This window comes from Pristis pectinata, chromosome 28 (genome assembly GCF_009764475.1).
Source record: "Pristis pectinata isolate sPriPec2 chromosome 28, sPriPec2.1.pri, whole genome shotgun sequence".
Lineage (NCBI taxonomy): Eukaryota > Metazoa > Chordata > Chondrichthyes > Rhinopristiformes > Pristidae > Pristis > Pristis pectinata.
Genome location: NC_067432.1, coordinates 29,876,866 through 29,899,769, shown reverse-complemented (window position 1 = coordinate 29,899,769; position 22,904 = coordinate 29,876,866). Strand labels below are relative to the sequence as shown.

The 22,904-nt window shown below is 44.0% G+C and overlaps 1 protein-coding gene across 1 annotated transcript in view; it reads left to right on the top strand.

Moving 5' to 3' along the window:
* Nucleotides 1–22,904, top strand: part of LOC127583971 (protein unc-13 homolog C-like) — a 424,484-nt gene that overhangs the window by 348,803 nt on the left and 52,777 nt on the right. Inside the window, 2 exon segments of the mRNA XM_052040443.1 lie at nucleotides 3,223–3,279; nucleotides 10,038–10,118. Coding sequence (XP_051896403.1) covers nucleotides 3,223–3,279; nucleotides 10,038–10,118 — 138 coding nt within the window.

Sequence of the window (22,904 nt, the reverse complement as noted above, 5' to 3'; positions counted from 1 at the left end):
ATCCTTTGGGAACTTCTTCCAACTCGCCATTTCTCTTCAATCATGTCGTATTTTACTCTAAAGTGTCCATATAATGCTGTTTATAGCTGACATATTGAAGGCAAAAATACAGTATGCTATTTCTCTCCTGAAATAGTTCTGAATTTTCCCATTTTTGCCCCAGGCTGAAGTGCTCTTAAGTTTTTGATAAATGTTGACATAGAATCAGATCACAACTCTTCCATCACCACCTCTATTCAGTTCTATTGAGCTTACTGTCCCATTTTCTTAAGTTTAAACTAAACCAGCCACATTGATTTTTCCAAATTTGAGTTTTTGACATTTTCCTTGATTTTGACTTTTTCTGCAGATGCCCATCTTTTTCCCTTCCCAATTTCTACTGGAACTTTATAGCATATTTTTTGAGTTGCTGGAGTCTCCACTGCGCTTGGTGCTGTTGTAGAATATGTAAACAGATATTTTGTTTGCTTCTTAATTTTAATTTTAAAAAAGTCTACTTGAAACCTGGAGCTTAGCCACTGAACCAGATTAACTCGAGAAAAATAAACCTCAAGCCCTATCAGGCATCTGTTCCAAATGTCATGGATAGTGAAAGCCATGCACTTATATTTTGAATTTCTTTTTTAATAAATTTAGATGAAAACACAGATGATTTCCCTCTTTGACCAGTGCACTGCCTTACCATTTCAGTTAGTTGGTTACCACTTTGAGCTTCTTTTCCCTTATATCCAGGTTTATTGACGTAACACCAAACATATGTCAGCCTTTTATCTTGTTGGACTTTTATAATGTAAAATGGGCAAAAGGCTCACATTTCACCCAGTAACGATGACATTTGGTACTCTGAGGACCTTTCTCTTCTTCAACAGTAATATGAATTTCACCATCCATTCCAGTGCTAAACTTGGATATCTGAACAGATTACAATAGAGGAGTAAAAAATATTGTTGAGAATGTTATAAGAATACTTAAGAAACTTATTTCATATTTTTTGTTTTATTGTTTGAGTTATCATGGGTCTATTTTATATACAAATGAAGGTCTCAGTTGAAATAGCAAATAGAACAATTTTTCCCGTGTGTTAAGCACTGCAGTGATTTATACCATGCAAAAGCAATCTCCTGTCTGCAAAGATTATGTTTATGGTAAGAACTTAGATCATTAATCAAAGAACAATAGATAGTGCAGATGTGAAAATCAATAAAACTGCATATGCTGGAAATCTGAAATAGAGAGATTAAAGCATCCCATTCAGCTTCACAAGAGAAAATGCAAAGAAAATTTGACACTAAGCCATAAAAAGTGATACTTGGCTCCCCGATGACCAAAGTTTTAATCAAAGAATTAAGCTCAATGGAGCATGGTTAAAAACAAAACAAAAGCAAAGGGACATGGGCAGAGAATTCCAGTGACTTGGTTCCTCAGCCGTAGACTGATTACAATGGGGAATGTTCAAGAGGCCAGACTCGGAGGAGCAGCAGTACTTTTGAGGGTTGTGGGGCTGAAGGGTATCAAAAAGATCGGGGGGAGTCAGGGCAAGGTAGCCTTTGAAAAGAAGGATGACAAATTTAAAATTTAGGTTTTGCTCAGCTAGAGCCAACTTCAGTCACCGAGAACAGGTGAGCAGGACTAGGCTACCAGCAGCAGTGTTTAAAATGACCTTGAGTTTACAGAAGATGAGACTTGGGAGGACATCTGAGAATGCTTTGGAATTGTCGGCTCCAGATTTGGCAAGGGTGTGGAGGAGAGTTTCCACACCAGATGAACCAAAAGTTCAGGCAGGGCAAGTGGTCGAGGGTGGGGGGATGGAGGACGTGTCAATCAATGTTACAGAAATGGAAAGAAGCAGCTTTGGTGATGGTGTGATCAGTAAAATGTGATGCCAGAGCTGCAAACAGGGAGAGGTGTTGGACCTGTGGCTGGGACTGAAAGTAATGACCTCAATGTTTCCCGTATTTAACTGGAGGAGTTTTCTGCTGAGCCAGTACTGGGTGACGGAAAGGCAGTCCAATAATAATGGTTGGGCTGAGAGAGATTGTGCTGAGGTGGAAGAACAAACAATGTGCTGGAGTATCTCAGCGGGTTGAGCAGGGTGTCATCAGCCACTGTGTTGTTGGATGGCTTTGCTGAGGGGCAATCAATGAAATGAGAAGTGAGGAAGCTGAAGTTGGATCCCTGAGGAATGGAAACTAAGACTAATGATGCATCGATGTCCACAACCTGATCTCCAATAGATATGGATCTTCACTGTGCATGATGCTGATCCTTGTTTCCCTAACTGCCTGAGGACAAATGTTGTGTTAGTATTGTGCCACCTCAACTTTCGCTTGACAGCATAGAACATGGCACAAACATCGATCTCAGAAGGATGCATGGCCGAGTGGATCTGTTGGGATTAGAACACAAAATGTACTGGCCTCAGTCTGGCGGTCAGTTGCTGACTAAGTACATGCAGTTAGTGTATAATTGTTAAGGACCTCATTTTATATAAAAAAATCAGCCCGTTTTTAGTGCTGATGCACAATTTATCACCATCCTCGGAATACGTGGACCACTGTCGTTTTATGCAGTCTTCTGCCTGATGACATCACACATGGCGAAACATCATGGTAAACAATGTAAAATCACCTCACAATGATTCATTTGTCTGGCTTAAAGTCAAACAGGGAAATGTTCTGAATGCAAAATGCTGCAAATGGTGGAAATACTCAGGTTGTGAGGCAGCATCTGTGGAGCGAGAAACAGGGTTAATTTCAGGTCAATAATCTTCAGCCAATCTGAAGTCTATTTCCAACATCTTCTGTTTCTATTTCACATCATTTTTTTCATTGATAACAAAGACAAAGCACCTCTTATACCATTAAGAGATTCACTTGTTGATTTAGCATGGTTAACAGTCACACTATTACTCTATGACAAATACTGACTTTAGGTATCGCAGTTTTTAATCAATGCAATGTGATTGCTGTGGTAGAATTTTACCTAGATTTTGTCCTATTAATAACAGGAAAAGCTTTGATTGCTGCATGCATGTCATCAGTTAATACGGTATCAATTATTTTTGCTCACAGAATTTTAGTCTGCCTGTTGTTCATCTTAAGGTCGCATGTTGCAAAGCAGTCATTAAGATCTTTTCTCCAAATAAACACTGTTATTCAAAGGCTCTTCATTCATGTCTACAGTTTTGCACTCACTGCAATATATTAATCTTGTTTTTTCTAGGGAGCACAAATGATCTTCAGTGCAGCAAAAGACTTGGGCCAATTATCAAAGCTGAAGGTACGATTTGAATGTATTGGGTGTGGTATCAGACCCTTCTAGTTACTCCTAAATAGTCTGCCCTTAAATCCAGTGCACAGACTCATACATCATAATGACTCAATTCCTAAACTAACTACACTCTAGAACTCAGCAATTCCAGAGATTCATCAGATTGAACGTGGTTCATCTGCATGATTCTTTTAAAATGATATGTGTGGGACATATGTGTGGGAAATTATAATTTCAAATGTCCCTATCAAAATGCATGTCATTCTGAATCACAGCAAATAAATGTGACTTTGAAAATAGAAGCTGTTAACTATTCCAAGGATGCATTTCCTGGAATTCAGACAGAACATTCAGATAATCAGAACAGGATCCGCGTATTTTATTTATATTTTATAGAAAAGCACACAGGAGTTACTTTAAGGACAGTGACAAAAAACATTTTTGCAATTTCTGAATAATATAGGAAAGCTTGAACTAATGCGTAATGTACATCCTGAAACAGGACTGGGGTCCAAGAAATAATAAAAGCAGTTTAAACATCCATGTTGCGGTTCTGTTTAACACAGACAAAATAACACTAGTCTGGTTATTTAGCATGTGTTAAATGAAGCCAAAATGTAAATAAGTGAACGTCAGTAATTGAAAATCGGCTGACTATTTCGAGCATTCCTTTTATGTTGTTGTAAATATTTTAACTGCACTAACTGTGACGGGATGATGCATAATGGGGAAGTTCAAGTTTATGTGCGCATATGCTTTCACTGAAAGTGATATCACTAGTAAAATGTGTTTAACTAGTAAAATGTCTGGCAGGGGGATGGGACCCAAAGTAGTAGTGTAGCAGATCAAAAAGTTGAAACAAACATAGAAATTAAAGCAAACAAGTCCAATAGGCAGTACAGATTAAACTGCATTTATTTTAATTGAAAAAGCTGACAGGTCAGGCAGATGCTCAGGGCACATGGGATAGTGATATTATACCTGTTACAGAAATGTGGTTGAGGGATGGGCAGGACTGGCAGCTCAGTGTTCCGAGGTACAGATGCTACAGGCATGATCGAGGTGGAGGTAACAGAGGAAAGGGAGTTGCAGTATTGCGTAGGGAGAAAATTACTGCAGCACTTGGAGAGGATATTCCTGGGGGAACATTCAGTGAGGCTACGTATATGGGTGTAACTGAAATAAGGAGGGGGTGATCACTTTGATGGGATTGTACTATAGGCCCCCCAATAGTCAGAGTGAATTAGAGGAGCAAGTATGTAGGGAAATTGTAGATAGGTGCAGGAATGTAATAGTAGCTGATTTTAACTTCCCTCATATTGACTGGGACTGCCACAGGGCAAAAGGATTAGACGGGGCAGAATTTGCTAAGAAAGCTGTCGAGGAAAGCTTTCTGCAGCAATATGTAGATAATAACATAAGAACATAAGACATAGGAGCAGGAGTCGGCCATCTGACCCGTTGAGCCTGCTCCGCCATTCAATAGGATCATGGCTGATCTGTTCATGGACTCAGACCCACCTACCTGCCTTTTCCCCATAACCCTTAATTCCCCTACTATGCAAAAATCTTTCTAACTGTGTCTTAAATATATTTAATGAGGTAGCCTCTACTGCTTCCCTGGGCAGAGAATTCCACAGATTCACTACTCTCTGGGAAGAGCAGTTTTTCCTTCTCCCTGTCCTAAATCTACTCCCCCGAATCTTGAGGCTATGTCCCCTAGTTCTAATCTTGCCTACCAGTGGAGACAACCTTCCTGCCTCTATCTTGTCTATCTCTTTCATAATTTTATATGTTTCTGTAAGATCCCCTCTCATTCTTCTGAATTCCAGCGAGTATAGTCCCAGGCGACTCAATTTTTCCTCATAGGCTAACCCCCTCGTCTCCAGAATCAACCTGATGAACCTCCTCTGAGCCGACTCCAAAGCCAGTGATGTCCTGAAACATATTGACATTACAAAAGTGGAGGTATTTACAGTCTTGAGGCGTGTAAAGGTGGATAAATGCCTGGGGCCTGAACAAGTGTATCCTGGGACATTGTGGGAAGCAAGGGAAGAAATTGCTGCAGCCCTACAGTGATTTTTATATGTTCCTTGGCCATGTATGAGGTACTGGAAGACTGGAGGATGGCTAATGCTGTGTCTTTATTTAAGAAGGGCTGCAAGGACAAGCCAGGAAACTGCAGGCTGGTGAGAATAGCATCAGTGGTGGGAAAGTTACTGGAGGGGATTCTGAGAGACAGGATCTATCAGCGTTTGGAAAGGCAAGGACTGGTTAGGAGTGGTCAGAATCAGAACCAAGTTTATTATCACTGTCTTATATGACGTGAAATTTGTTGTTTAGTGGCAGCAGTAGAGTGCAAAGATATAAACTATACATTACAAAATAAATAAATAGTCCAAAAAAAAAGGAACAGTGAGGTAGTGTTCATGGGTTCATGGACTGTTCAGAAATCTGATGGCGGAGGGCAAGAAGCTTCTCCTGAATCATTGAGTGTGGCTCTTCAGACTCCTGTACCTCCTCCCCAATGGTAGTAACGAGGAGAGGGCATGTCCCGGATGGTGAGGGTCCTTCATGATGGATGCCACCTTCTTGAGGTACTGCCTCTTAAAGATGTCCTCAGTGGTAGGGAGGGTTATGCCTGTGATGGAGCTGGCTGAGTCTACAACCCTCAGCAGCCTCTTGCGATCCTGTTCATTGGACCCTCCATACCAGGCGGTGATGCAACCAGTCAGAATGCTCTCCACCGTACATCTGTAGAAATTTGCAAAGAATCTTTGGTGACATACCAAATCTCCTCAAACTCCTAACAAAGTAGAGCCGCTGGCATGCCTTCTTTGTGATTGCATCAATGTGTTGGGCCCAGAACAGATCCTTGAAGATGTTGACACCCAGGAACTTGAAGCTGCTCACCCTTTCCACTGCTGACTCCTCAATGAAGACTGGTGTGTGTTCTCCCATCTTCCCCTTCCTGAGGTCCACAATCAATTCCTTGGTCTTGCTGACATTGAGTGTAAGGTTGTTGTTGCAACACCACTCAACCAGCTGATCTATCTCACTCCTGTATGTCTTCTCATTGTCATCTGAGATCTTACCAGCAACAGTGGTGTCATCTGCGAATTTATAAATGGCATTTGAGCTGTGCTTAGCCACACAGTCATGAGTGTAGGAAGAGTAGAGCAGTGGGCTAAGCACACATGGCTTTGTGGATGGAAAATAATAAGTTAAACCTTGTTTTAAGATAGCTATAGATAAGGATAAGTATGGATCTTGCGGGAGAATATACATTGGAGCAGGAAAAATTAAGAGACCATTAGGCAGGAACTAGGGAGAATTAACTGGGAACAGCTGTTTTTGGGCAACTCCACATCTGACATGTAGAGGGTGTCTAAAGACCAACTGCACAGAGTACAGGACAGGGATGTTCCAGTAACAAGGAAGGACAAGGATGGCAAGGTAAGAGAACCTTGGATGTCAAGAGAGGTGGTAAATTTAGTCAAGAAGAAAAAGGAAATATGTGTAAATCTCAGGAAGCTAGGATCAAACAGAGCCCTTCAGGATTATAAAGAAGCCAGAAAAGAACTCAAGAAGGGAATTAGGAGAGCCAGGAGAGGCCATGAAAAGTCCTTGGCAAGTAGGATTAAAGAGAATCCCAGGGCATTCTGTACATACATCAAGAGCAAGAGGATAACTAGGGAGAGGGTAGGACCACTCAGGGATAAAGGAGGGAACCAGTGCTTGGAGGTGGAGGATGTGGGTGAGGTCCTACATGAGTACTTTGCATCAGTATTTACTGAGGAGAAGGATGTGGAGGATAGTGAGATGAGTGTGGAGTGTGCTAATATGCTAGGGCATTTTGAGATAAAGAAGGAGGTCGTGTTGGGTCTCTTAAAGAGCATTAAGGTGGATAAGTCCCCAGGGCCTGGTGGGATACACTGAGATTGCTGGGACCTTAACCAATATCTTTGTGTCCTCTCTAGCTACAGGCAAAGTCCCAGTGGACTGGCGAGTAGCTAATGTCGTTCTGTCATTCAAGAAGGGAAATAGAGTTAATCCTGGTAACTATAGACCAGTGAGTCTCATGTCAGTGGTAGGGAAGTTACTGGAGAGGATTCTTCAGGATAGGATTTATGAGCATTTGGAAAACTATAGCCTAATTAGGGACAGTCAGCATGGGTTTGTGTGGGGCAAGTCGTGTCTTACTAACTTGATTGAGTTTTTTGAGGAGGTGACGAGTGAGATTGATGAAGGTAGAGCTGTGGATGTTGTCTACATGGATTTTAGTAAGGCGTTTGACGAGGTCCCTCATGGGAGGCTCATCTGGAAGATTAAGATGCATGGGATCCACGGTGAATTGGCCATTTGGATTCAGAATTCGCTTGCCCGTAGAATTCAGTGGGTAGTGGTCGATGGGACTTATTCTAGCTGGAGGTCTGTGACTAGTGGTGTTACCCAGGGATCCGTACTGGGACCTCTGCTGTTTGTGATGTATATAAATGACCTGGATGAAAATGTACATCGGTGAGTTAGTAAATTTGCAGACGATACAAAGATTGGTGGTGTTGTGGATAGCATAGAAGACTGGCAAAGGATACAGCGGGATACAGATCAGTTGCAGATATGGGCGGAGAAATGGCAGATAGAGTTCAACCCGGCCAAATGTCAAGTGTTTCAGCTTGGGAGATCAAATGTAAAGGGACAGTACACTGTTAATGGCAAGACCCTTAACTGTGTTGATGTGCAGAGGGATCTTGGGGTCCAAGTTCATAGCTTCCTGAACGTGTCCACACAGGTTGATAGGGTGGTAAAGAAGGCGTATGGCATGCTTGTCTTTATTAGCCGAGGCACTGAGTTCAAGAGTCAGGAAGTTATGCTGCAGCTTTATAAAACTCAGGTTAGGCCCCATCTGGAGTATTGCATTCAGTTCTGGTCACCCTGTTATAGGAAGGATGTCGAGGCTTTGGATAGGGTGCAGAAGAGGTTTACCAGGATGCTGCCTGGATTAGAGGGCATGGGCTACAAGGAGAGGTTGGACAGACTTGGTTGTTTTTTCTGGAGCGGTGGAGGCTGAGGGGAGACCTGATAGAAGTTTATAAGATTGTGAGAGGCATGGATAGAGTAGACAGCCAGTATCTTTTTCCCAGGGTCAAAATGTCTAATACCACATGACATGCATTTAAGGTGAGAGGGTGTGTTCAAAGGAGATGTGCTGGGCAAGTTTTTTTTTACACACAGAGAGTGGTGGGTGCCTGGAATGCGCTGCCTGGGGTGGTGGTGAAGGTAAATATGATAGAGGCATTTAAGAGGCTTTTAGATAGGCACATGAATGTGCAGGAAATGTAAGGATATGGTTATTTAGGCAGAAGGGATTAGTTTGGTTGGGCATTTGATTCCTAATTTAATTAGATTGGCACAACATTGTGGGTCGAAGGGCCTGTTATGTGCTGTACTGTTCTATCTTCTAGTTTATGAATTTGATTGAGTTTTTGAAGAGGTAACCAAGAGTATTGATGAGGGCAGGGTAGTAGACGTTGTCTACATGGATTTTAGCTGGACTTCTGACAAGGTCCCGAATAGGATCCAGGTGATCCAGCCAATTGGATACCAAGTTGGCTTGGTGGTAAGGGTCAGAGAGTGGTAGTGGAGGGTTGTTTTTCAGGTTGGAGGCCTGTGACCAGTGGTGTGCCACAGAGATCGCTTCTGGGTCCCCTGTTGTTTGTCATTTATTTTAACAATTTGGATGAGAATATAGATGGCATGATTAGTAAGTCTGCAGATGACACCAAGATAGGTGGTGTAGTAGACGGTGAAGAAGGTTGTCAAAGGTTATAACAGGATCTGGATCAATGGAGAAAGTGGGCCAAGGAATGGCAGATGGCAGTTAACTCAGACGAGTGTAAAATTGATGCATTTTGGGAAGTTAAACCAGGGCTGGACATACACAGTGAAATTGTAGAAGGGTGCAGGATGCCTGTCACACATTGGTCAGGGCATTGAGAACAGGAGTTGAGATGTCATGTTACTGGTGTACAAGATGCTGCTGAGACCGTGTTTGAAGTGTTGTGTGCAGTTCTGGTCACCACACCACTGGAAGGATGTGATTAAGCTAGAGAGGGTGCAGGAAAGATCACAAAGATGTTGCCGAGAATGGAGGGCTTGAGTTACGAGGATAGACGGGATAGGCTGGGACTGTTTTCTCTGGAGTGAAGGAGGCTGAGGGGGTTGATCTAATAGAGGTTTATAAAATCATGAGGAGCATAGCTAGGGTAGATAATCACTGTTGTTTTCCCAGGATCAGAGAGTCTGGACCAAGAGGGAATAGGTTTAAGGTGAGAGAGGAAAAGACTTAAGGGAGATCTGAGTGGCAAGTTTTTCCACACAGAGGGTGGTGGGTATATGAAGCAAGCTGGCAGAGGAAGTGGTTGAGATGGACACAATTACAATTTAAACAGGAATGGGTTAGAGGGGTATGGGCCAAATGCAGGAAAACAGGACTATCTCAGGTTGGCATGTGGGTCAGCATGGACAAATTGGGCCAAAGGACCTCTTTCCGTGTTGTATAACTCTGACATTGAAACTCATAGTAAATGCTGTCAAGCTCCTTGAGATATAAAGATTGACCTAGGTTACCTGCTCTACTGGTTTCATGAACTATGGCCAGTAACATTAATGTGATGGTTAGTTACTTATCTCTCTTAGAAGTTGAGTAATGCTTTGATCACATTGTTTCGAAACTGAACATATTTCCTTTGCTATATCTCAATTAGGAACACATGATTCGCGAAGAAGTCAGAAGTCTCAGTCCACGTCAATGTGCAATAATGGAGGTTGTGTTGGCCACCATAAAGGTAATTTTATTTTCCCTGGATTCTGTATGAGCATAGCTCCATTCAATGTAATTCTTTACTGTTCAATTTTGACCACCAAAAGGATTCTGACAAGGAACGTATCTCTTTCTTTCGTGAATTAATCTGTGTGCACTAAATAAAGTTTATTACACAGAGGGTCAATAAGCAGTGGAGATAGGGGTGGTAAAATTGATCTTGGAAGGTGGTGCAAAGCAGGTAATAATGAACTTACTGCCCACTTTTTGTCCTATCCAATTTCTTTCTCATCAACCTTTTTACATTACCTCCAAAGCCCATTCTCATCCTTATAGGATTCTTTAGTTCATTTCTTGATGGCTGGTTCCCGAGGTAGGGTACAACACCCATCTAATGTCTTTTCCCCCAAAAGGCCAGGCATGATTTTATTGCAGTTATGTTACGTGTTGTTGTTATGCCCTTGTATATCAAAAAAAATTTTGACTGTTAGCTACTCACATTAAACCTCAGCATTCAACATCCCCACAAATAAGAGGATGATAAAACAAGCCATATATTCAGTGCAAATGTGAATCACCTGAAGCGTACAGTATTATAAAAATTCATTCGTTTTCTTCTTTTGCATTAATATTGTTCCCTTTAGATCAAAGACACTTCTAGGCTGAGTCATTTTATACCACAATTATTTTCTCAATGCTGTTGATAAATGAAGAGATTAGAAGCAGCAATACTCTGAAATTGGCTGCCCGAGGCATCCAGTGGCTTACTGTAATGATTGTTTTTAATGTAAAAATAGTTATTAGTCAGAAACACTGAAACATAGGGAATCAATCTCCAGCACGTTCTGACTAATGCACAGCTGTCCCTCACAGAAATCTCCAGTGACATCCCTGGTAAAGAGCTAGATTTAATATGTAACTGAATAATTTGCACAATATGATAACCATATGGAGGACACGCTGTGGAACTTCTATCATCTTCTCCCTCATTTTCAACCAATAAGCTTCCAAGACAGTACCTTGTGCTGTTACTATCTAATTTCAAAGCCTATAACCATCAGTCTCCTCCTGTCTGATATGTCAACATCACAGCTTTAGAAAGATTTTATATTCCTCTCCTGCACTGCCAATTTAAAATCAATATTTGGAGATTCTTGATTATTCCAGTTAATTCCGCTTTCCATCAAAAGATGAAGGAATTCTCTCATTCTATTTGCAGACCAGCAGAGACATCGAAATTAGATATTCAAAGGCTTGTGCTTAAGTTGAAATTATGAGTTGGTACTTCCATGATTGGCTTGAGTTTTTCAATTTGGCATGTCTTTTGTTTAAAATATGGGTTTGTAAAATCAGGTGTTTTCAGTTAATTAAAAAATACAAGACCTGCATTGACTTTGATCGGGAGAACGGAAGCAGCCAAGGAGTTCCAAAGAGAGAAGTCTTTTCTTCTAATCAGTTCGGGGATAGCGGGGAGTAAGTGCGCGGGCGCGTAACATCAGTCATTAGCGCGCGAACAGTTTAAAAAGAAGACGGCCATATCCAGCGGGGAACGTCGGAGCGGGCGGCGGAGTGAGTGGAAGCAGAGTGTTTTGGGCTTTGGCTCAAGGGGCTTAGGCTTAAAGGGGCGATGCGGGTGAGCAGCTGGTAAGTAAAGGTAAGGTTACCTGTTATCTGTTATAAATTATTAAGTAGGAAAAAACTAGGTAGGGGGAGAAAAAGAATTAGTTCAGATGGAGGACATGGTGGTGTGCTGCAGCTGCTTGATGTGGGAGCTTGTGGACCTTGCTTTGGTGCACAATGACCACGTCTGCAGTAAGTGCTTGAGGCTGGAGGAATTTCAGCTCAAAATTGATGAGCTAGAGTTGCAGCTTCGAACACTGCAGAGCTTCAGGGAGGGAGAGAGTTATGTAGATACTGTACATTGGGAGAGCAGGTACTTCTGGGATCCAGGAAGTAGAGAGAAGGGTGACTGTCAGGGGAGAGAAAAGGGAAAAGAAAACGAACAGGCAGACAGTGCAGAGGACCCCGGAGGCTGTTTCCCTCAGTAACAGGTTTTCCGCTTTGGAAGCTGTTGAGGGGGATGACCTGCAAGGACCCAGCAGCAGTAGCCAGGTCTCTGGCACTGGGACCGGTCCTGCTGCTCAGAAGGGAAGGGAGGAGAAGAGGAAGGCAGTAGTGATAGGGGACTCGATAGTCAGGGAAACAGGTAGGAGGTTCTGTGGAAGTGAGCATGAATCCTGGATGGTTTGTCGCCTCCCAGGTGCCAGGGTCCGGGATGTCTCTGATCGGGTTCACAGAATTCTTGAGCGGGAGGGAGAACAACCAGAAGTCGTGGTACATGTTGGTACCAACGACATAGGTAGGAAGAGGGATGAGGTCCTGAAAAGTGAGTTTAGGGAGCTAGGCAGAAGGCTGAAGAACAGGACCTCAAGGGTATCAATCTCGGGATTGCTGCCAGTGCCACCAGATAGTGAAGGTAGGAATAGGAGGAGATGGCAAGTAAATGCGTGGCTGAGAAGTTGGTGCAGGAGGGAAGGTTTTACATTTTTGGATCATTGGGATCTCTTCTGGGGAAGGTGGGACCTGTACAGAGAGGACGGGTTACACCCAAACCTGAGTGGGGCCAATATCCTTGCAGGCAGGTTTGCTGGGGTGGTTCGGGAGGGTTTAAACTAGTTTGCGAGGGGGATGGGAACCAGAGGGGTAGGTCAGAGGAAGAAGAGGATGGGGAAAAGTCAGATCTAACAGGCAGAGAGGCTTTGAGGAAGGAGAAGCAGAGTACAGGGTATAAAAGTAGTACGGTGGATGGGCTAAAGTGCATTTACTTAAATGCAAGAAGCATCAGGAATAAGGCTGATGAACTGAGAGCTTGGATAAGTACATGGGACTACGATATTGTGGCTATTACAGAGACTTGGCTGACACCAGGGCAGGAATGGATATTGAATATTCCTGGTTTTCATTGTTTTAAAAGGGATAGGAAGGGGGAGAGAAGAGGAGGAGGGGTGGCGATATTGGTCAGGGACACCATTATAGCAGCAGAAAGGGTGGATAATGTAGAAGGATCCTCTCTAGAGTCAATATGGGTGGAAGTTAGGAACAAGAAAGGAGCAGTTACTCTACTGGGAGTATTCTATAGGCCCCCTGGTAGCAGCAGGGATACTGAGGAGCAGATTGGGAGGCAAATTTTGGAAAGATGCAAAGATAACAGGGTTATTATTGTGGGAGACTTCAACTTCCCAAATATTGATTGGCACCTGCTTAGTGCCAAAGGTTTAGACGGGGCGGAGTTTGTTAAGTGTGTCCAGGACAGATTCCTGTCACAGTATGTTGACAGGCCAACTAGAGGGAATGCCATATTAGATTTAGTTTTAGGTAATGAACCGGGTCAGGTGACAGATCTATCGGTGGGTGAGCACTTGGGGGATAGCGACCACTGCTCCATAACCTTTAGCATTGTCATGGACAGGGATAGGAGCAAGGAGGACGGGAAGATATTTAATTGGGGAAAGGCGAACTATGAGGCTATAAGGCAAGAACTTGAGAGTGTAAATTGGGATGACATTTTTGAAGGGAAATGTACTGTGGAGATGTGGTCGATGTTCAGGGATCTCTTGCAGGATGTTAGGGATAAATTTGTCCCAGTGAGGCAGAGAAGGAATGGCAGGGTGAAGGAACCATGGGTGACAAGGGAGGTGAAACAACTAGTTAGGAGAAGGCAGCAGCATACATAAGGTGTAAGCAGCAAGGATCAGATAGGGCTCGTGAGGAATATAGAGTAGCAAGGAAGGAGCTTAAGAAAGGGCTGAGGAGAGTGAGAAGGGGACATGAAAAGGCTTTAGCAAGTAGGGTTAAGGAGAATCCCAAGGCTTTTTTCTCATACTTGAAGAACAGAAGGATGGCTAGGGCAAAGGTAGGTCTGATTAAAGACAAAGGTGGGAGGATGTGCCTGGAAGCTGTGGAAGTGGGTGAGGTTCTCAATGAATACTTCTCTTCAGTATTCACCATGAATTGATGACGCTGAGGACAGTGCTGGTAAGGGTAATGTTCTCGAGTATGTAGATATCAAGAGAGAGGATGTGTTGGAGCTGTTAGAAAATATTAGAACAGGTAAGTCCCCAGGGCCTGATGGAATATTCCCCAGGCTGCTCGTGAAGCAAGGGAGGAAATTGCTGAACGCATTGGCTAGGATCTTTGAGTCCTTGTTGTCCATGGGAATGGTACCAGAGGATTGGAGGGTGGTGAATGTTGTCCACTTATTCAAAAAAGGTAGTAGGGATAGTCCAGGGAATTACAGACCAGTGAGCCTTACGTCTGTGGTGGGTAAACTGTTAGAAAGGATTCTAAGAGATAGGATCTATGATTATTTAGAGAATCATGGACTGATTAGGGACAGCCAGCATGGCTTTGTGAAGGGAAGATCTTGCCATACAAGCCTGATAAGGTTCTTTGAGGAGGTGACCAGGAAGATTGATGAGGGTAGTGCAGTGGATGTGGTCTACATGGATTTTAGTAAGGCGTTTGACAAGGTTCCACATGGTAGGCTTCTTCAAAAGGTCAGAGGCCAAGGGATCCAGGGAGGCTTGGCCGTGTGGATTCAGAATTTGCTTGCCTGTAGAAAGCAGAGGGTTGCAGTGGAGGGAGTGCATTCGGATTGGAGGGCTGTGACTAGAGGTGTCCCACAGGGATCGGTTCTGGGACCTCTACTTTTTGTGATATTTATTAATGACTTAGATGAGGGGGTGGAAGGGTGGGTTAGCAAGTTTGCAGATGACACAAAGATCGGTGGTGTAGTGGATAGTGTGGAGGGCTGTCGAAGCTTACAGAGGGATATTGATAGGATGCAGAGCTGGGCTGACAAGTGGCAGATGGAGTTCGATCCAGAGAAGTGTGAGATGGTACACTTTGGAAAGACAAACTCCAAGGCGAAGTACAAGTTTAATGGCAGGATTCTGGACAGTGTAGAGGAGCAGAGGGATCTGGGGTTCATATCCACAGATCACTGAAAGTTGCCTCACAGGTGGATAGGGTAGTTAAGCAAGCTTATGGGATGTTAGCTTTCATAAGTCGTGGGATCGAGCTTAAGAGCCGTGAAGTAATGTTGCAGCTTTACAAAACTCTGGTTAGACCACACTTAGAGTACTGTGTCCAGTTCTGGTCACCTCATTATAGGAAGGATGTGGAGGCGTTGGAGAGGGTGCAGAGGAGATTTACCAGGATGCTGCCTGGATTAGAGAGTATGGATTATGAGGAGAGACTAAAGGAACTAGGGCTTTACTCATTTGAGAGAAGGAGGATGAGGGGAGACATGATAGAGGTATACAAAATATTAAGAGGAATAGATAGAGTGGACAGCCAGCGCCTCTTCCCCAGGGCACCGATGCTCAAGACAAGAGGGCATGGCTTTAAGGTAATGGGTGGGAAGTTCAAGGGAGACGTCAGGGGGAGGTTTTCACCCAGAGAGAGGTTGGTGCATGGAATGCACTGCCTGGGGTGGTGGTGGAGGCTGATACGTTGGTCAAGTTCAAGAGATTGTTAGATAAGCATATGGAGGAATTTAAGATAGAGGAATATGTGGGAGGAAGGGGTTAGATAGGCTTAGGTGTGGTCAGAAGGTCGGCACAAGATGGTGGGCCGAAGGGCCCGTATTGTGCTGTATTGTTCTATGGTTCTATGACTTTCAGACTCCATAAAGTGTAACTGGATGAAAATTGGTAAGCTTCCTTTATGTTATTGCAAACATCTTTCGACTTTGGCCCAATTTGTACCTGCACTTCTCTCTGTTGCCACCATCACACCATTCACCAACCATCCTGCACACAAATCTCATTGGTCAAAAGGCTGGATGAGTATGTTAAAAGCTGCATAGAGAATTTGTAAAACAAAGTCAAAGAAAATGTAAATCCAGCATGGTTGGTGTTTATTCCTGGTAATTTCATCAGTGAAGAAATATTTTCAAGGTATGTGTTTGGGTTATTTTATTTTTGGTGTGAAAACTCTCATTGAGATCATAGGACTGAACAGAGAAAACAGATGTTTGCCAGTGGTTGCTCTGTGATAAGCAGCTTGTGTGGTTGATACCAATGTATTTGTACCTGATCTCCCAAAATCTGTACATTGTCCCCAGCCATCTGGGGTGTTCACCTGTACTAAAAGCAGATCTTAGAGATGGGCTGAGCATTTCCGCTCTGTCCTAAATGGACCAGCTACAGTGAGTGATAAAGTAATAGATCACATGCCACAACTTGCAACAAACCTGGCTCTTGCTGAACCCCCAGATGTGGTGAAAGTTCAAAATTCATCGTCACAATTATCATGTGGAAAAGCTCCAGGAGCAGATGCTGTAACCGGCAGCGAGGGGGCCCACTGTTGACAGAAAACTGACAGAGCCACTTCAGGTGCTATGGAGCAAGGAAAAAGCACCCGAGGACTTCAAAGATGCCTCAATTACACACCTATACACAGATAAGGGGAACCGTCAAGTCTGCAAAAACCACACAGAAATCTCTTTACTCTCGACTGTTGGTAAATCCTCACTAGAGCCCTGTTAAACAGGCTGACCACTCACCTTGATTGAGACCTACTTCCAGAAAGCCATTGTGGTTTTTGTGAAGGACATGGGACAGTAGACATGATCTTTGCAACAAGGCAACATCAAACTACAGCTTGTTCACCACCTCTGTCGATCTCACTAAAGCTTTCAACACCATCTTGAGGGCCTGTGGAAGATCATGGCAAAGTATGGTTGCCCCGCAAAGTTCACAACAATTGTCCGTGATGGTGATGGCCAGATTAATGGATGACAGAGGGTCTTCAGACCCATTCCCAGTCCCCAGTGGTGTGAAACAAGGCTGTGTGCTTGCCCCACACTGTGCAGTATGTTGTTCTCAGCAATGCTGTCTGATGCCTACCCTGATAATGGAATCAACCCAGGACTGATGGTTCTCTTTTTAACCCAAGGAGACTCTCAGCCAAAACCAAAGAAACCATCCTAAGGGACTTCCTCTTTGCTGATGACTGTACACTCAATGCAAACTCAGAAGCTGATACGCAGGAAAGCTTGGACCAATTTGCCAGTGCCTGTGGCAACTTTGGCCTCACAATTAGCACAAAGAAAATGGAAATAATGCATTAACCTGCACCAAGCACCCTGTATACAGAACCAAACCTTCTTGTGAATGGTCAGAGGCTTTCAGTCGTGGACAATTTCATATACATTGGCAGCACTCTTAAGATCAGTCAGGATTGATGACAAAGTCAACAACAGGATAGCAAAATGCAGCTAAAGTGTGGGGACGAAGAGTAATCAGCCCACAGACCAAACTGAAGGTGTATTGCACTGTTGTGATACCCTCTTCATGCTTGTGAGACATGGACTGTGTACAGCAGACATGCCAGACAGCTCAACCACTTCCACATGACCTGTCTGCACAATACTTCACATCAAGTGACAAGACAAGATTCCAGACACACAGATTCTGTCCCAAACAAGGCTACCCAGCATTTACACATTGCTGAAAGACTCAGATCAGGTGGGCAGGATATGTCAGAAGAATGTATGATGATCATATAGGATCCAGGGAGAGATAGCTAGTCGGATTCATGATTGGCTTGAGGGTAGAAAGCAGAGAGTGACAGTGGAGGTTGTTTCTTGCGCTGGAGCCTGTGACAAGTAGCATTCCCCAGGGGTCGGTGCTTGGACCCTTTGTTGTTTGTTATTTCTATAAACGATTTGGGTGTGACTGTACAAGACCTGGTTAGTTAAGTTTGCAGATGATACCTAAATAGGTTGTATCATAGACGTGAAGATTGTCAAAAATTACAGGGGGACCTTAATCAGCTCAGTAAGTGGCCTGAAGATTGGCAAATGGATTTCAATTTGGATAAGTGTGAAGTGTTGCATTTTGGGAAGTCAAAGCAGGGTAGAACTTGTACAGTGAATGGCAAGGCCCTGGGGAGTGTTGTGGAACAGAGGGAGCTAGGAGGACAAGTACATGGTTTGTTGAAAGCGACACCACAGGTAGACAGGGTGGTGAAAGCCTTAAGATGTAGGAGCAGAATTAGGCTATTCGGCCCATTGAGGCTGCTCCTCCATTCAATCATGGATGATATTTTACCCCCAACCCCTTTCTCCCACCTTCTCCCCATAACCCTTTAACCCCCTTACCAATCAAGAACACATGAATATCTGCCTTAAATACACCCAATGACTTGGCCTCCATGACAATAAATTCCCTAGATTCACCACCCTCTGGTGGGAGAAATTCCTCCTCATCTCAATTCTAAAAGGACATCCCTTTATTCGGAGGCTGTGTCCTCAGACCCTAGCCTTTCCTACTGGTGGAAATATCTTCTCCACATCCACTCTATCCAGGTTTTCAGTATCTGGTAGGTTTCAATGAGATCACCCCCTCCCACCCCCGCAACCTTCTAGACTCCATTGAGTTCAGGCCCAGAGCCATCAAAAGTTCCTCATTCGTTAAGCCTTTCATTCCTGGGATCATTCTTGTGAAACTTCTCTGAACCCCTCCAGGGCCAGCACATCTTCCTTAGATATGGGTTCCAAAATTGCTCACAATATTCCAGATGTTGTCTGACCAACACCTTGTAAAGCCTCAGCAGTACATCTTTGGCTAGTTCTCTCAAAATGAACGCTAACATGCATTTGCCTTCCTTACTACCAACTCGATCTGCAAGTTAACCTTGAGGGAATCCTGAACAAGGAATCCCAAGTCCCTTTGCACCTCTGATTTCTGAATTCTCTCCCCATTTAGAGATAGTCTACACCTTTATTCTTCCTACCAAAGTGCATAACCCCACACTTCCCTACAATGTATTCCATCTGCCACTTCTTTGCCCACTCTCCTAACCTCTCCAAGTCCTTCTGCAGACTCTCTGCCTCTGCAGCACCACTTGTCCCTCCACCTATCTTGGTATTGTCTGCAGGCTTGACCATAATGCCATCAGTTCCTTCATCCAGATCATTAACGTATAATGTGAAGATTTATGTGAAGTAGTCACAGGATGGCCTCCCATGACTAATGTAGTTCTGCGGGGGTCAGTGTTGGGACCACAACTTTTCACTTTATACGTTAATGACCCCTTTACCCCACTCTCTGCCTTCTGCCAATCAGCCAATCTCCTATCCATGCCAGTACCTTGACTCTGAACCATGAGTTCTTATCTTGTTGAGCAGCCTCATATGCAGCACCTTGTCAAAGACCTTCTGAAAATCCAAGTAAATAATGTCCACCAACTCTCCTATGTCTAACCTGCTTGTTACCTCCTCAAAGAATTTTAACAGATTTGTCAGGCAAGGTCCCCTCCTTAATGAAACCATGCTGCCTTTGTCCTGTTTTATCATGTACTTCCAAGTACTCCAAAAAGTCATCTTTAATAATGGACTCTAAAACCTTCCCAACCACCTGTAAGACTAACCGGCCTGTAATTTCCTGTCTTTTGCCTTCCTCCCTTCTTAAACAGCAGTGTCACATTTGTGATTTTCCAATCCTCTGGGACCCTTCCCAACTCCACTGATTCTTGAAAGATCACTACTAATGCCTCCGCAGTCTCTTCAGTTACCCCTTTCAGAACTCTGGGGTGTAGTCCATCTGGTCCAGGCAAGTTACCCACCTTCAGGCCTTTCAGCTTCTCCAGCACCTTCTCCTTAGTTGTGACCACTGCACCCACCTCTGCCCCCTGACTGTCTTGAATTTCCGGCACGTTACTGGGGTCTTCCACTATGAAAACTGATGCAAGGTACCTATTCATTTCCTCCGCCATTTCTTTGTTCCCCATCACTACTTCTCCAGTGTCATTTTCCAGTGACATAACATCCACTTTTGCCTTTCTTACCCTTTATGTTTCAAAAAAACATTTGCAATCTTCCATCATATTTTTGGCTAATTTACCCTCATATTTCATCTTCTTCCCCCTTACAGATTTTTTAGTTGTTTGTTGGCTTTTAAAGGCTTCCCACCAATTTTTGCTGTACTGTATGCTTTCTCTTTTGCTTTTATGCTGTCCCTGACTTCCCCGGTCAGCCCTGGTTGCCTCACCCTCCCTTTAGTGTGCTTCTTCCTTCTTGGGATGAAATCCTGCTGTGTCTCCCAAATTACTCCCAGAAACTTCTGCCATTTCTGCTCCACTGTCTACCCTTACACTCAACTCTGGCCAGCTCCTCCCTCATGCCTCTGTAGTTACCTTTACTCAACTGTATTACCGTTACTCCTGATTTTAACTTCTCCCTCTGAAGTTGCAGGGTGAATTCTATAGGGTTATGGCCACTGCCTCCCACGGGTTCCTTCACCTTTAGCTCCCTGATCAAGTCTGCCTCATTACACAACACCAAATCCAGAATTGCCTGTTCCCTAGTGGGCTCTACCACAAGCTGCTCTAAAAAGCCACCTCAGAGACATTCCATAAATTTCTTTCCCTGGGGTCCACTACCTCTACCTACATATTGGTGTCCTCCATGATCACTGGAACATTGCCTTTCCTGTCTCCTGGTGTATTTTGTACCCATATCCTGATTACTATTCGGAGGACTGTACACAACTCCCACAAGTGTCTTTTTATCTTCGCAATTCCTCAACTCTACCCACAATGATTCTACATCTACTCATCCTATATCGCTTCTTGCTATCGATTTAATTTCATTTTGCACCAACAGGGCTACCCCTCGCCCTCCACCCACCTGCCTGTTTTTTCAATAGGCTGCATATCCTTGGACGTTTAGCTCCCAGCTCTGATCCTCCTTCATCCACATCTCCATGACGGCCACGACGTCGTACCCGCCAAATTCGACCTGCGCTGTAAACTCATTCACCTTGTTACATATACAGCACACATTCAAATACAACACCCTCGGTCCTGTATTCGCCGCCCCCCCCCTTCTCAAAGTCTCCCCGTGTTGCCTGAAGTTAGACTCCTAACCCTTTCTAAACCCTGTCCTGTTTTTTTTAACTCTGGAGACTTCAATAACCTCTCCTGCACTCTCCTCCCCTTTAACTTTTCCCCACAATTTTCCATGCCATTGAACCCACCCCCTCCTCTGTTTAGTTAAAGCCCTATTTACAGCCTTAGTCAAGCGATTCACCAGGACTCTGGTCCCAGCAGGATTCAGGTGGAGCCCATCCCATTGGAATAGCTGCCTCCTGCCCCACTGCCTATTGCACGCGGCTCAGGTAGTGATGCAGAGATTATTACCTTTTTGGTTCTGCTTTATAATTTAGTCTCTAGCTGTCATACTCCCTCAGCAGAACCTCTTTCCTTGTTCTGCCTATATCATTGGTACCCACATGGACCACAGCTGGATCTTTCCCCTTCCACTCCAAATTCCTCTGCAGTCCAGACGAGATGTCCTGAACCCAGGCACTAGGCAGGCAACACAGCCATTGGCACTCTCGATCCTGGCAGCAGAGAACAATGTCTATTCCCCTGACCATACTATCTCCAATTACAACTACATTTCTCTTCTCCCCCTCCTCTTGAATGGCTCCCTGAACCACAGTACTGTGGTTAGGTTGCTCATTCTCCCTACAACTCCTGCTCTTGTCCACACAGAATCTCAAACCTGTTAAACATGTTCAAGGATTGAGGCTCCTTCAACACTACCTCCTGCCTCACTCACAGTCACACCCTCCAGTCCCTGACCACTAACCAAATTTGATGTAATTCATCTAGGGTGTGTCTGCCTCCTGAAATAGTGTCCAGGTAATTCTCTCCGTCCCTGATGTGTCACAGTGTTTGAAGCTCAGAGTCCAGCTCATCAACTTTGAGCCAGAGTTCCTGAAGCATCCAACACGGATGTGGTCACCAGGAACCTCAGTGGGGTCCACCAGCTCCCACATCTCTACTTTATTTAATTAGTTATAATCTTTTTTTAATATCTAACTACATTGTTGTTATCTAATTAACATTGCTTACATTACAATTACAGACTTACTAAGCAATTTATCTTAACGAGAAAGGGAAGTTAAGGACCTTACCCACCCTTACCTGAACCTCTTCTCACCAAAGCCTCCCACTCAAAAAGTGGCCACTCCACAACGGCTGTTCTGCCAGAGCCCGCCTTCCTTTTATTGGCTGATGTGTCTCGCAATTAGCCAATCAGAAATGCTGCTCTGCTTCCTGGCTCTCAAGCCCTCTCATTAAGCTCACTAGTGGATCTGTTTTAAACTTTCGGCTGCTGGAAGGTGTGGAAAAGACGTTTGCCACACTGGCCTTCATCAGTTAGGGCACTGAGTTTATGAGCTGGAACGTTATGTTGTAGTTGTATAAGTTGATGGTGAGGCCACACTTGGAATATTGTGTAGTTTTGGTCACCCTGTTATAAGAAAGACATTATTAAACTGGAAAGAGTGCAGAGAAGGTTTACGAGGATGCTGTCAGAATTTGAGGGCCTGAGTTATAGGGAGAGGTTGGGCAGGCTAGGTCTTTATTCCTTGGAATGTAAGAGATTGAGGGGTGACCTTACAGAGGTGTATAACATCATGAGAGGTATAGAGAGGGTGAACACACAGTCTTTTTCCCAGGGACAGGGAACAAAAACCTAGAGGGCATAGGTTAAAGGTCATTGGCGAAAGATTTAATTGGAACCTGAGGGGCAACCTCTTTGCACAGAGGGTGGTGCGTAGATGGAACAAACTACGCAAGGAAGTGATTGAGGCAGATCCAGTAACAAAATTTAAAAGACGTTTGAAGAAGTACATGGATAGGAGCGGTTTAGAGGGATACAGGCCAAATGCGGGCACCATGGTCAGCATGAATGAATTGGGCCAAAGGGCCCATTTCCCTGCTGCATTACTGT